The sequence below is a fragment of the Leptopilina boulardi genome, unplaced genomic scaffold (genome assembly GCF_019393585.1).
Source record: "Leptopilina boulardi isolate dan_hultmark-lab unplaced genomic scaffold, ZJU_Lbou_2.1 LbouV2_368, whole genome shotgun sequence".
NCBI lineage: Eukaryota > Metazoa > Arthropoda > Insecta > Hymenoptera > Figitidae > Leptopilina > Leptopilina boulardi.
In genome coordinates this window covers 3,322,196-3,337,434 of record NW_026137938.1, presented here as the reverse complement: position 1 = coordinate 3,337,434, position 15,239 = coordinate 3,322,196, and the positions used below count along the sequence as shown (strand labels likewise).

The window sequence follows — 15,239 nt, the reverse complement described above, 5'->3', positions numbered from 1 at the left end:
TTGTTTTAAGACCCTAATAAAGCAGTAAGTCCTTCCCCCTTCCCTCATCTCTCTCTTTATTTCCCGCCAAAAATGACATAAATTTTAAGGTTATGTAAATTTCAAGACTTTCAATATAGCCGCAAGTGAAGGTGGAGTTTTCGCCAAAAATGACTTGAATTTAAAGGTTATGTTCGTTTCAAGACTTTTTAATAATTTATTGGTTTTTAAGCAATTTCATTGAAATTATTTTTAAAAATAATTTCTTAATGTCGATTTTAATTTATTTAATTATTTATTTATTATTAATTTAATTAATTTATTAATTAAAATTTAATAATTTTAATTTTAATAATATTTATTCAGATTTCAATGAATTTGTAATAATAATTCTTTGAAATAGGTGGTTCATTTGGAAAAATAATATCAATGGAAAATTAATAAAAAATAGTATATATATATATATATATATATATATTTGTACTTTATATGAGAATCATTCCAATACTTTACTTTTTTCAATTGTCACAACATATTATTATCACTTGCTTATTGTTCAAAATTGTCTTTTTAATGTAATTCGAATTTCAATATAAGACTTTACATTTTAAATAATTCAATGATAAGAAACAATGATTATTCAAAAGTAATTATTATGAAATTATTTTTATGTTAAATGAGTATAGTCGTACTCGAAACTTTAACAATAAAAGTTTAGAAATTAGTTATATATCAAATATGATTGTGTATTTATTATTTTGGGCGTATTTTGCATCGTTCGCTGAAACTCGTACGGTAATCATATAACATAATTAAATGTTTAAAAAAAAAAAATGATCAGTAGAACCCTAAAATTTATCAAAAATAAAAGAAAATTTTTTTTTTATAAACATAATAATTTAGATTACAGATGTAGTAAACAAAAATAATGCTACACTTGATGATATCACTATGTTTGGCACTAATGCTTCACGTAATAATTCCATTGGAACAAGTTACATAACTGCACTTAATAGCAAAATAACTTCTGCTGGCAATGTTTTGCTGAATCATACCAATGGAACTAGTTATTCAACCACAACTAATAGTAGAACAACTCCTGCGATCAATGATATCATTCGAACTACATCAAATGGAATTGTAACTAATGGTACAATTATACCAAAGGGGACAATTATAAATTCAACGACAACTCGTCATAAGCCTAAAACACATGTTGAGGATATAAAAAATAAAATTTCTAATAAAACAACTCAAATTTCTTCAACATCATCTAAAATACAAATATTTCCAATTGAATTTACTCAAAATTCACTACCACTCTTATTGGGTGGATGGACATTGTTGAAATTGGGACGAGGACTATTTGGAGATGGTATATTTAGACGTGGTATATTTGGAGGAATAGTGTTGAAAATTATGTCAGATCGAGGTTTATTAGGATAACAATATAGTGGAGAAAAAATTATAATATTTTTATTAATTATTACTACAATGAAAAAATTTGATTTTAACAACAAAACATTTGATTTTTTTTTGTTCTGTTGGGTCAATAAAATTTTACTTTCTTAAATCATGCATTTTGCGTGTTGTCAAAACAAAACCATTTTTTTTATAATTATAATTAGAATAATTACAATTCTTAATTAATCATATATGTTATAAAATAAAATTATTATTCATATCGTGATATATATTTTTCAATCGTTACTTACTATACATGAAACAATGGATTAATAAATAATATGGACCAAATATAATATATTCTCCTTTTTACTTTTGTATTCCGATTGAGGCAAAACGGAAATGCTTTAAAATATCAATGATTATGCTGATAATAATAATAATAGAAACAAATAATAATAATAATAAAAACAGAAATAAAATTATTGTTATCATTATAATGATTAATGTATTTAAATCGAAATAGTGGAGCACTCGTAAAAATTGCATATTTTGTTCTTGCACTGTAACGTCATTGTTGAAAACAAAAAAAAAAAAAAAAAAAAAAATGCACTTCTATTTATTTTAAGAAAGCAATCCTCAATCTAAAGGTATAGGTCTCTATCTCTTTCTCTCTCCTATATTCCTGACTGTGTCTAGAGCGAACAGGTAAATTGCAAAGTGCTGGCGTTATAGTCAGAGACATAAAAGTGCCATTTCGCTTTCTTTCTCTCATTCTGCTTCGCACTCTCTCAAAAAGCCGCCACATCAAGCGAATGAGTGAAAAAATAGCAAGAGGGTACAAGAAACGGAATACTATACACAGCACAGTATCAAAAAAAAAAAAAACATAAAACGACGACGGCAACATATTATTTAAAAAAAAAAATCTCCGCGACTATATGTATGACTTATTTTTTCTACCCTCCTCTTTTCTCATTATCCAGAAAATATTATTTTGACATTCATTCAATTGTAATAATATAGTTTATCTATTAAATAAACCACATTGTTTCGCACTTTGAAATAAAAAAAAAAAAAACAATTATTAAGAGGACAATATGATTTTAATTGTTTTTTAGAGGTGAAAAAAATACTGCGCTGATGAAAAAAAAAATAATAATAATAATAATAATAATAATAATAATAATAAAGAGAAAAGAGGATAGAAAAAAAATGTGTTTTACCATAGATAAATCAATGCTCAAGAGATTCACTGCAATTTTCCATTCTGTGATCTTGTCTATATATGCAGGGATTCGTTTTCAATTAAATGATCAAGTTCGGAATGGCATGATAATTAAAAAATGTATACCTGACTTTGAAAAAAAAAAAAAAATTTTTTTCTAACATTAGTTTTTTTTAAATTAAAATTTCATTTTAATATTTAATATTATTATTATATACATTAAAATTTGGCTAAAGTCACTTCTTTTCACGACGTGAAAATAGACAAATGGCTAAAATCACGCCTTTCTACGGAGTGAAAATAGACATTTGGCTAAAGTCAAGCCATTGCACTGCGTAAATATAGCCAATTTTCTAAAGTCACGCCGTGAAAATAACCAATTGTCTATTTTCACGCCGTGAAAAGGCGTGATTTTAGCGAAATGTCTATTATTATGCCGTACAATGACGTGAAAATAGACAATTGGCTAAAATCACATCTTTTCACGGCGTGAAAATAGATATTTGGTTATTTTCACGGCGTGACTTTAGAAAATTGGCTATATTTACGCAGTGCAATAACTTGACTTTAGCCAAATGTCTATTTTCACGCCGTGAAAAGGCGTGATTTTAGCCATTTGTCTATTTTCAGGACGTGAGAATAACCAAATGGTTAAAATCACGCCGTAAAATGACTTGACTTTAGCCAAATGTCTATTTCCACGCCGTCAAATGACATGAAAATAGACAATTGGCTAAAATCACATCTTTTCACGGCGTGAAAATAGATATTTGGTTATTTTCACGGCGTGACATTAGAAAATTGGCTATATTTACGCAGTGCAATGGCTTGACTTTAGCCGAATGTCTATTTTCACGCAGTGAAAAGGCGTGATTTTAGCCATTTGTCTATTTTCAGGACGTGAGAATAACCAAATGGTTAAAATCACGCCGTAAAATGACTTGACTTTAGCCAAATGTCTATTTCCACGCCGTGAAATGACGTGCAAATAGACAATTGTCTAAAATCACGTCTTTTCACGGCGTAAATATAGATAATTTTCTAAAGTCACGCCGTGAAAATAACCAAATGTTTTGCCGTGAAAAAGATGTGATTTTAGCTAATTGTCTATTTTCACGTCATTTTACGGCATAATAGACATTTGGTTAAAGTCACTTCTTTTCAATACGTGAAAATAGACAAATGGCTAAAATCACGCCTTTTCACGGCGTGAAAATAGGCATTTGTCTAAAGTCAAGTCATTTTACGGCGTGAAAATAGACATTTGGCTAAATTCTATCCATTCCACGGCGTAAATATAGACAATTCTCTAAAGTCACTCCGTGAAAATAACCAAATGTCTATTTTCACGCCGTGAAAAGATGTGATTTAAACCAATTGTCTATTATCATACCGTAACATGACGTGAAAATAGACAATTGGCTGAAATCACATCTTTTTACGGCGTGAAAATAGATATTTGGTTATTTTCACGGCGTGACTTTAGAAAATTGGCTATATTTACGCAGTGCAATGGCTTGACTTTAGCCAAATGTCTATTTTCACTCCGTAAAAAGGCGTTATTTTAGCCATTTGTCTATTTTCAGGACGTGAGAAATGGCTAAAATGACGCCGTAAAATGACTTGACTTTAGCCAAATGTCTATTTCCACGCCATGAAATGACGTGAAAATAGACAATTGGCTAAAATCACGTCTTTTTACGGCGTAAATATAGACAATTTTCTAAAGTCACGCCGTGAAAATAACTAAATGTTTTGCCGTGAAAAGATGTGATTTTAGCCATTTGTCTATTTTCACGTCATTTTACGGCATAATAGACATTTGGCTAAAGTCACTTCTTTTCACTACGTGAAAATAGACAAATGGCTAAAATCACGCCTTTTCACGGCGTGAAAATAGATTTAAACATAACCTTAAATTTCAAGGACATATATCAAATGACCGTTGGGTTTTTTTACGATTAAAGAACATTATAAATAATATATTAGATTAAAATAATAATAATAATAATTTTTATCGATAAAAGAGTTGAGTCCATTTTTGCTTGTAGTAAGTCTTTTTTGATTTTCGCTACTCGCGAACCGGAAACGATAAAGTAAACCCAACGTGCACCACGTGCTCTACAAGAGGGAAGCTAATACGAAGAATATCAGCGGTTCGATATTTAAATGTCCGTTTTATGGTGTGTGTAAATATATACCTATATATATATATGGGACGTTCCATGTCAACCGGATCAGTGCTCTGTACATAATTGTATGGGATCAATTGAAACGTTTAAGGTCTTAAAATGTTCATCTCGTAGTACTTTAACATTTACAATATGGCCGTTTTAAAAATTCAAAATGGCGGCCGAATTATGACACATTATATGGCTGAAATGTAGAAAATGTATAATTAAAACATTATTTAAGAAGCAAAAAATGTTCGAATTGGCATTAAATTGATCACCAACAGTGCTAGGGGTTTACAGAATTAAAAAATGCTGACATTTTTCAAAATTTTCAATAATACAAAATTGCAGATCCAAAATGGAGGAATAGTTTTAAAAATATGACTCAATTTACTCGAAACTTAGGACTCGGGGGTTTTTGGGGTCGCTGATTACAAATCTGAACTCAGTTTTCAAAAATACAAAATGGCGGATCCAATATGGCAGGCTGTTTTATAAAAAAATTACCCAATTCACTCAAAACTTGTGACTCGGGGGTTTTTGGGGTCGCTGATTACGAAACCGATGATAGTTTTCAAATTCAAAATGGCGGATCTAATATGGCGACTAACTTTTATAAAATTAATTAAATTCACTTGAAAATTGCCACTCAAGAGTTTTTGGGGTCGCTGATTACGAATCCGATAATAGTTTTCAAAAATTCAAAATGGCGGATCCAATATGGCGAACTGTTTTTCAAAAAATAACCCAATTCACTCGAAACTTGTTTTACACTCCCGAGTCACAAGTTTCGAGTGAATTGGGTAATTTTTTTTAAAACAGCCCATCCATATTGGATCCGCCATTTTGTATTTTTAAAATTGAGTTCAGATTTGTAATCAGCGACCCCAAAAACCACCGAGTCACAAGTTTCGAGTGAATTGGATAATTTTTTTTAAAACAGTTCGCCATATTGGATCCGCCATTTTGTATTTTTGAAATCTTAGTTTAGATTTGTAATCAACGACCCCAAAAACCCCCGAGTGACAATTTTCAAGTGAATTTAATTAATTTTATAAAAGTTAGTCGCCATATTAGATCTGCCATTTTGAATTTGAAAACTATCATCGGATTCGTAATCAGCGACCCCAAAAACCCCCGAGTCACAAGTTTCGAATGATTTGGGTAATTTTTTTTAAAACAGCCCGCCATATTGGATCCGCCATTTTGTATTTTTGACAACTGAGTTCAGATTTGTAATCAGCGACCCCAAAAACCCCCGAGTCCTAAGTTTCGAGTAAATTGAGTCATATTTTTAAAACTATTCCTCCATTTTGGATCTGCAATTTTGTATTATTGAAAATTTTGAAAAATGTCAGCATTTTTTAATTCTGTAAACCCCTAGCACTGTTGGTGATCAATTTAATGCCAATTCGAACATTTTTTGCTTCTTAAATAATGTTTTAATTATACATTTTCTACATTTCAGCCATATAATGTGTCATAATTCGGCCGCCTTTTTGAATTTTTAAAAAGGCCATATTGTAATTATTAAAGTACTTCGAGATGAACATTTTAAGACCTTAAACGTTTCAATTGATCCCATACAATTATGTACAGAGCACTGATCCGGTTGACATGGAACGTCCCATATATATATATACGAATGTGACTCTGGAAAGTTTTCAAACCAAGTGATTTCCGGATTTCATCCGGATGGAACATCGTTGACGTTTTATATATATGTCAAGAAACATTTCTCCAACATTATATTTTTTTGTATCTTCTTATCCAAGTTTAGTAGTAAAAAAAAGTTATATAGTCATAGACAAAAATTCACGAATTCTGTGAATTTTTCTAAAATAAAATAATGAATAAAGTACTATAAATGTTATGCAAATTGCAACCCGATCTAAGAATTTTTTTTGGGGAATTGGATCACTTTAGAAATTTTGCCTCGTACAATTCAAAAGAGGAAACATTGACAAAAGAAAGTTTTTGAAAGAAGAATTAATATCCCGCGTATATATATATATATATATATATATATATACAATCTCGGACAATGCATCTAAACGGAAGAAACATCGAGTAAAGAAAAAGGGAAAAAAAAAATTGAAAGTCAGTGGCAAGTTGTTGATGGTTGGATATCATTCATCGCGTTGGACGACATGATGAAGAAACCTACGCTGCAAACTAGATGGATAGACACGGATTCGTGTTTATATATATATATATATATTGCAAACACCCAGAATCACGTATATATGTACCAAAAGAGGTAGCTTGTTTTTTGCTTGACACATACAAAGCAAGTGTGTATTTTTCATGCTGAACCATTTCCACACACCTTTTTTCTCGACCTCACTCCCTCTCTTCTTTTCATCATGTATACATTTCAGCTTGCCTGACAACAACAAAGTTCCATATTTCCAGGAGATCGGGCAAACGTGATTATTTTTTTTTTTTTTTTTTTTTTTTTTTTTTGCAATTTACTAAACAGATGCTTCTCCCATTGTCATTGCCACGTGTACTTCCTTGCTTCGTTTTTTTTTTTTTTTAGTTTTCTTTTGTTTTTTATTGTTTTGTTTACCCTCTCCATTACATATATTTTCTCGGAGGAAAATAAAGTGCAGAGACCGAAACGCTAAACCGACAACAACTCAACACAAACCCGGAGGCTGCATATTTTAACCAACTTGCCAACTATTGTCTCCGTATGTATGTATCTCTCTCTCTCTCTCTGCCCTCGGTACACACGCACCGGAAAATAATGATCGCGCGCGCGTACATTTTCCCTCTCACTTCATATTATTTGATCATCATCTCGCGAGTTCCAGACGGATGTATCTTTACAATTGCAACGCTTCGAGGAAGACACCAAGAGAAAAGGAGAAAGAGAAAATGAGAGAAAGAGAAGAATCTTGTTTTGTATTTCTTTAGAAAATGTATTTCCGCCCTATATAACAAACGAGAAGGATATGAAGAAGGAGAAGAAGAAGAAGAAAGAAAAGATGAAACTCGCGACAAATTTTCGACGAGGGTCGCGAGAGACGCGGTTTCTTTTCTTCTGGGTGAAACGGACTTGTAAAGCAAAAGTACGAGACAGACCGTAAGTACTCGACGAGGCAACTACATTCTTGATTGTCAGCGTGGGTGTCTTCGATTGTCACTGTTATATACCTTGTCGGAAGCATGTCCCCTAGTCCTTTACCTTCTCATCCTTTTTCAATATCTCTTCTTTTTTTTTCCTTCCTATTGACCCTTTTTTTTCCCCATCTTTTTATTTATATTCCCTTTTGCTATTCTCTTTGAAAGAATTTGGTTCGTCAAGAGTCATGCACCCTAATAGTCCAAAGAAAAGCACTGACCCCAACTTTGCATTTCTCCTTCAAAAAAAAAAAATTATTCCTTTTTTAATAAATTTTAAGTTACATTATTTTTTTTTTGCAAAAATTTTCTTGGCGCAGTACCAGTAATCAATTTTTGATTAATTATATGCAAAAAAAATAAATAATGAGGCAATAAATAATAATAATTTCAAAATTGAATATAAATCGCCTCATAAATTACGAATGAGAAATATAATTGTAATACTTGTTTTTAGTGTAATCAAGATTGCCACGGTCTACTAATTGTACATAATAATGAAATAAAAATAACAAAAACATAATTTAAAAATATATTATCAATAGATTCCTTATAAAGTTTTAATATAATTATAAAAAATGTAATCCGGTCTGATTAAATGTCATTAATCAAGTTCCCTCAACGACATATAAACTGCAATTCATTCAACGAAATGTAGAAAGCACTGAAACGAATATAATTGTATTACAGTAAATTGTTCACAAGCGAATTTATATATATATATAGTAGGCATTGCATTATAAATGATATGAAATGCTTCATAGTGTAACATGTGTTTCCTCGTTACACATTCTCATGACGATCATATATCGAAGCATCATATGTAAATGTCTCTTCTCGCTTTGCCGAGTTCGCATTCTTATAGGCGTTTAGTTAAAATAAGCAAAAAATTTTGTTACAAATAAGCATATTTAATTTTATCTCAATATATTAATTTTTCCCTTAATTTAAAACTGGATGAAAATATCTGTATTATTCCATAAGTTTAAAGTTCAACATAACCTCAAAATTAAAGATCATAAGTCAAATATAACCTCAAAAATCAAAGGTCATAAGTCAAAGACGAACATAACCTCAAAAATCGAAGTTATGTGTCAAAAACATAAGTTAAAGTTAACATAACCTCAAAATTGAAGATCATAAGTCAAATATAACCTCAAAAATCAAAGGTCATAAGTCAAAGACGAACATAACCTCAAAAATCAAAGGTCATAAGTCAAAGACGAACATAACCTCAAAAATCGAAATTATGTGTCAAAAACATAAGTTAAAGTTAACATAACCTCAAAATTGAAGATCATAAGTCAAATATAACCTCAAAAATCATAGGTCATAAGTCAAAGACGAACATAACCTCAAAAATCAAAGGTCATAAGTCAAAGACGAACATAACCTCAAAAATCAAAGTTATGTGTCAAAAACATAAGTTAAAGTTAACATAACCTCAAAATTGAAGATTATAAGTCAAATATAACCTCAAAAATCATAGGTCATAAGTCAAAGACGAACATAACCTCAAAAATCAAAGTTAGGGGCCATTCATTTATTACGTAAGGGTCCTTAGGGGGAGGGGGGTTTATAAAATCTCTACATGGTCTTACGTGGGGGGGTGGGGGGTAGAAGCTAATCTTACGTAAGATTTTGCCAAGTATTTTCCATTTGTATTATGATGTAATTAATTTCTTAATTACATTAATATTGTTAAAAACTTACGTAAGAAGGGGGAGGGGGGGTCCGAAAAATCTTATGTATCCTTACATGGGGGTAGGGGGGGGTCAAAATTAGCCAAAATCGTCCTTACGTAATTAATGAATGGCCCCTTATGTGTCAAAAACATAGGTTAAAGTTAACATAACCTCAAAATTGAAGATCATAAGTCAAATATAACCTCAAAAATCAAAGGTCATAAGTCAAAGACGAACATAACCTTAAAAAATCAAAGTTATGTGTCAAAAACATAGGTTAATGTTAACATAACCTCAAAATTGAAGATCATAAGTCAAATATAACCTCAAAATTGAATTTCAAGTTGGACTCGAGGCTATGTTGGACAAACATAACCTCAAAATTAAAGACCATGAGTCATAACACAACGTAACTTCAAAATTGTAAATTATAGGTCAAACATAACCTTAAAATTTATGTTCATAGTCCAGGGATCTGCAATTAAATGTAATATTTATATATATATATTTTTTTTTGAACGATAATTATTAATAACTAATAACAAAACTTTATTAGATCGATAATGCAGTAATTTTGACTATATTTTTGTTATTAGTATTTTTAATTAAAATAATATTAAATAATACAATTTAATCTTGAGGGCCACCCACACAGTTCAAGACGTTCAACCCTCGCAAGGTATATCGATTTCAATTTGGATTAAAAAATATCTCTCTAATCTTTCTCATGCAGCTGTCAAAACATTGAATCACAGAACAGAAACATACACCACGTGCTTTTCATAAACTGTCTTGTTACTTGAAACAAATTAAATTTCTAAGGAATCAAATTTAAAAAAAAAATATACGAAGTAATTAAATCCTATTATAATAAGAATTGATTATCAAATAAAAAACAGACTATAAACTCTTAGATATACCAAAAACAATTTTAATTATAACACAGTAAACTTGGTTGTCTCTTTTACTATTGCAACGTTTTGATGCACATAAGTTATATCAAAAAGAGATCGTTTTGTGTATCATTTTTAGAAATGGATCTCATTTTTTGATGCAAAAAATTTAATCAATTTATATCAATCATGGCCGAATTGAATCGACTCAAAATTAAACGAATTTTTTTCAGATATTTTGGTAATAGTACAATTGCGGAGACCATTTCACTATTTAATTTGAAAATGAAAATAACAGAAAATCAAAGACAATGTGCAATTCGATAATTAAAAAGTGACAGCTTATAAACATAACCTAAAATGCATGAGAAAAAAATTGTCGATAAAATCAATATAGCCGAGCTTTTTAGAAGGTAGATGGCAGTTTTGCTTTTTATAAAAACGATTCAGAAAAAATTTAAAGAAAGAAAATAGATGAGTGCTTCCATCTACCTTCTAAAAAGCTCGGCTATATTGATTTTATCGAGAAATTTTTTCTCATGCATTTTAGGTTATGTTTATAAGCTGTCACTTTTTAATTATCGAATTGCACATTGTCTTTGATTTTCTGTTATTTTCATTTTCAAATTAAATAGTGAAATGGTCTCCGCAATTGTACTATTACCAAAATATCTGAAAAAAATTCGTTTAATTTTGAGTCGATTCAATTCGGCCATGATTGATATAAATTGATTAAATTTTTTGCATCAAAAAATGAGACCGTTTCGTGTATCATTTCTAAAAATGATACACAAATTGATCTCTTTTTGATATAACTTATGTGCATCAAAACGTTGCAAAGATTTGATGCAATTTTTGGTCTCAATTTGAGACTTTTAGGAAAACTGTGAAATTAAAATGATGAATTTCCTGTATTGTAAAATGAGATTTTTTTTAAACATTTTTTGTAAAAATATATTTTAAAATGTCAGTAAATGCTTTTTAAAATCGCAAAAAAAATTATTTGCAAACAATTTAAATTTGGCGCTTTATTTTTTTCCTCAAAAGCGACCTCTACAATTACTTTACCGACGGTACATAGATTGGAAACTCATATGAAAAATTATATATCTTACAAGTCTATTAGAATTTTTAATCAAAATTAATATTTTAGCATTTATCCAATTTTATTTGTTTTTTGTGAATAAAACTTTCGATAAAAATTACGGATGACAATTTTCGGGAACTCGTCAAATAAATAGAAGGGAGCTAATTAAAAAGAATAAACAAACCCATATCAAAAAAAAAAAAAAAAAGAACATAAGCACATTCTGTGAAAAAAAATTTGAAGTTCAAAGGCAGCTATATAAAAATTAAACAAATAAATAAAAGACATTTTGGGTTACGTTATATATATATATGTGTGTATGTATATGTTTGCTCATCCACCGTTATACCAAAGCGATGGTTCGCACCATCGAAAAAAGCAATCCCCATGGGCCCAGTACAGATTTTCGAGAATCTCACGCATCGATAGAGTTTTTATTATTATTATTATTATTATTATTGTAAACGCACATCTACCTAAAAAAAAAACGAGACCAATTGTCGATGAGGTAGATTAAAATCGTCAGCACTGAAAAAATAAACATTTTACAAATATCGTGAATTTAAAGTTCTACATACGTTAAATCATATATAATAAATCAATATTGTTGAATTTTTATTATTTTTTAACAAAGAAATAAAGAAAATATTTATACGATTGTAGAGATTTAAAAAAAATTCGATAATACCTATATCAGTGTTTAGAATTAAATCTTCTATTTCAACAGAATTAATAGAAAAAAATATAAATTTATATTTTTATCGAAATATTTCTTAAATATAAAGTACAATCAATAAATTTTAATCTTTTAAAAAAAATATATTCAAAAATATCCTATCAATTTATGTGGCTTAAAAAAAAATTATTTTTTAAGTATATAGATAGATCGTAGGTATAATAAGCGAATTAAGAAAATGTGAATTTCCATTATTCATATTGTCAACTGTGTCGACATAAATATCACTTCGTCTACTTAAAATACATAATATGTGTGGACATTAAATAGCAGATCATTTTATATCACGTCATCCTAATTAGAGTCAATTTGAAATGCGAATGCTCAAATAAAAAATTTACTAATACAATCATATTAAGATCAGAAAATATGTGCCAGTTTTTTTTTTAAAGATTGCAAAAAAAAAAAAAAAATACAATTATGCAATTTCATTTTCACTTTCACATTGACATTGATTTTTATAATGACTTTCACTTTTACTTTTATTTTACCTTTGATTTTTATTTTCACCTGTAATATTCAATTAAAAATTCAAAAATTATTCCAAGAATTGCATTTAAAATTTTAAAAATACAGTGCATGCAAAGCACATGAAAATGTATCGAAATATCTCGATGGTCGAAAAAATCGAATATAAGAAAATATGAACTTTGCTTTCCAGAGCATCTAAATCAATATTAATTTTATGAAAATAATCTTAAATTATTGTTCCACATATATATTTTTCATAACTTATTTAATTGCAATAAATATACACTTGCAAAGTATTTATTTGTTGTAAATATTTGCAGCTGTCACACTCAGAGAAATGGTATATTTGTCTCCGAGCCTACCCTCACAGCACCAGATATCCTAGGATATTCCAAAAACATCCCTTGGATATCCTAGGGATACCCCAGAGATATCTTAAGGATACTTTAAGGATATCCAAAGTAGCGGCGGTTAGGATATCCTAGGGATATCCCAGGGATATCTAAGGATGTCCCTAGGACGTCCCAGGGATATCCTAATTATTTCCCCGGATATTATTAGGATATCCTGTGGATATCCTTAGAACGTCCCAAGGATATCCTCAGGACGTCCAATTACGTCCAAAGGTAACAACCCAGATTTGAAAGATGATTGACAATCACGGAAAACCTATTTGTATCAAAAAAATTGCTATCTCAAATAGTCAAAATTTGAATCATAATGATATCCTAGGGAGATCTTAGCGATATTTCTAGAATATTTTAACGATATACCACGTTTATCCCAAGAATATCCCCACGATATCACTAGGATATCCCTGGAATATCCCAGGGATATCCCTTGAATATCCTCAGGATATCCCTAGAATATCCTCAGGATATCCTCAGGATATCCCTAGAATATCCTCAGGATATCCCCAGGATATCCCAAAAATATCCTACGTAACGGCGGTTTGGATGTTCTGAGGATATCCTCACGATATCCTATGGACGTTTTCAGGATATCCTAGATTAGTTTAGGATATCCTGAGGATATCCTCAGGATATCCTTTTGTTGTGATGATACTAACTCATTTATTTGTTGCAAATATATTTTATTTCATTGAAATAAAAAATTTATTTGAGCCAAAGAAAAATTTATTTCTGATAAATAAAATTTTTATTTACGCCAAATAAATAAGTTAGTATAGGCTCTGAGGCAAATATACGTTTATTTAACTCAAATATATTTTATTTCGTTCAAATAAATCATTTCTCTGGGTGCATGAATCAAAAACGAACATAACCTACATTTAGTTGAAATCATCTGATTGGCCAAAGACAAAATAGCGCGCCCTTTTTTAAAATAATGAAATTTTTTTAAATTACAATAAAATAATTGTAATAAATTAAATTATTATGAAAAAATAAAATTACCTTCAATAAAAAAGTGTTTTTAGTTTAAAAAAAAAAATTATTCAACAATTATTATTATTTTTAGACATAAATTGAAAATTAAATTGAATGGACAAAGAATAGAAGCAACAGAGACGGCCAAAGGCCGTCGGAGGCACTATAGTACATGTAAATATTGAAATTCATAAAAGAAATTCTAATATTTTTGAAAATGTTATCATTTTGAGATTTGTTTTCTTTACAATCTTGGGGATGTATTATTCTATGGGGGATTTGTGAAAATGAAGTGGCGTATGAAAAGCGGAGCTTAAACAATAAACAACTGACAGGCACGCACACCAACTCAATCATCTTCACCTTTGTTCTCTCTCTCTATATATATATATATATTTCAACTCTGCTACTTTCTTAGACGAACTTGGGTATTCGCATGGCATACATATCTCATCTTTTACGTCTTTTACAAGACGAAAAATTTGTTTAAATCCCCCGAGATGTAAATTCTTCGAGTGTGCTTAGAACATAAATATATGCTTGAATTTTCACCAGAGCGACATAATGACGTCGTTAGTACTGTGTCACACAAGAAATATTTTAGCGAGAAAAAAAAAAAGAAATTTTGTTACAAGAAAAATTTTATGAAAAAAAAATGGTTTTCCTTATCACATTTAATATAATATAAAACTCTGCTTTTTATTCAAAGTTTATGTTATTTTAATTTATTTCAATTTTTCAGAATTTTTTTTTCATTCATAAAAAAAAGTTCTATATATATATATATATATATATATGTGTAAAATAATAATGTTTCAAATTTGATATAACACTAAACTTTTTATATTCCGTTTTCTAAATATGAAATTACTTTAGAATTTATTCACTAATTTCTATTAATTTTAAAAAAGCTTCAGTAAATAAATAATTTAATTTTTTTAATTTTTCTAAATTAGAAATTGCATTTTAATTAAAATTAAATGTTTTTATGCACTAGAAAACGATTCAGGTAACAATCCAAAAATATTGTTTTTACATTAATGTTATACCTAAATCGTTTTCTAG

General features: G+C 29.4%; 2 protein-coding genes across 7 annotated transcripts in view; one reads left to right on the top strand and one right to left on the bottom strand.

Annotated features, from left to right (window-relative positions):
- LOC127287127 (kinesin-like protein GA13060) overlaps positions 1-15,239 on the bottom strand; it is a 375,235-nt gene that overhangs the window by 284,487 nt on the left and 75,509 nt on the right. The window contains exon 1 of one of the 6 annotated variants that reach the window (XM_051313895.1): positions 493-512. The exons of 4 other annotated variants lie outside the window; for them this stretch is intronic. The gene's annotated coding sequence lies outside the window, so the exon portion shown is untranslated. One more of the 6 variants, XM_051313894.1, reaches the window with a different exon arrangement.
- Positions 649-1,553, top strand: LOC127287132 (uncharacterized). The gene is made up of 2 exons (XM_051313909.1): positions 649-774; positions 883-1,553. The coding sequence occupies exons 1-2, from the start codon at positions 649-651 to the stop codon at positions 1,423-1,425; spliced, it is 669 nt and encodes a 222-aa protein (XP_051169866.1). The 3' UTR covers positions 1,426-1,553.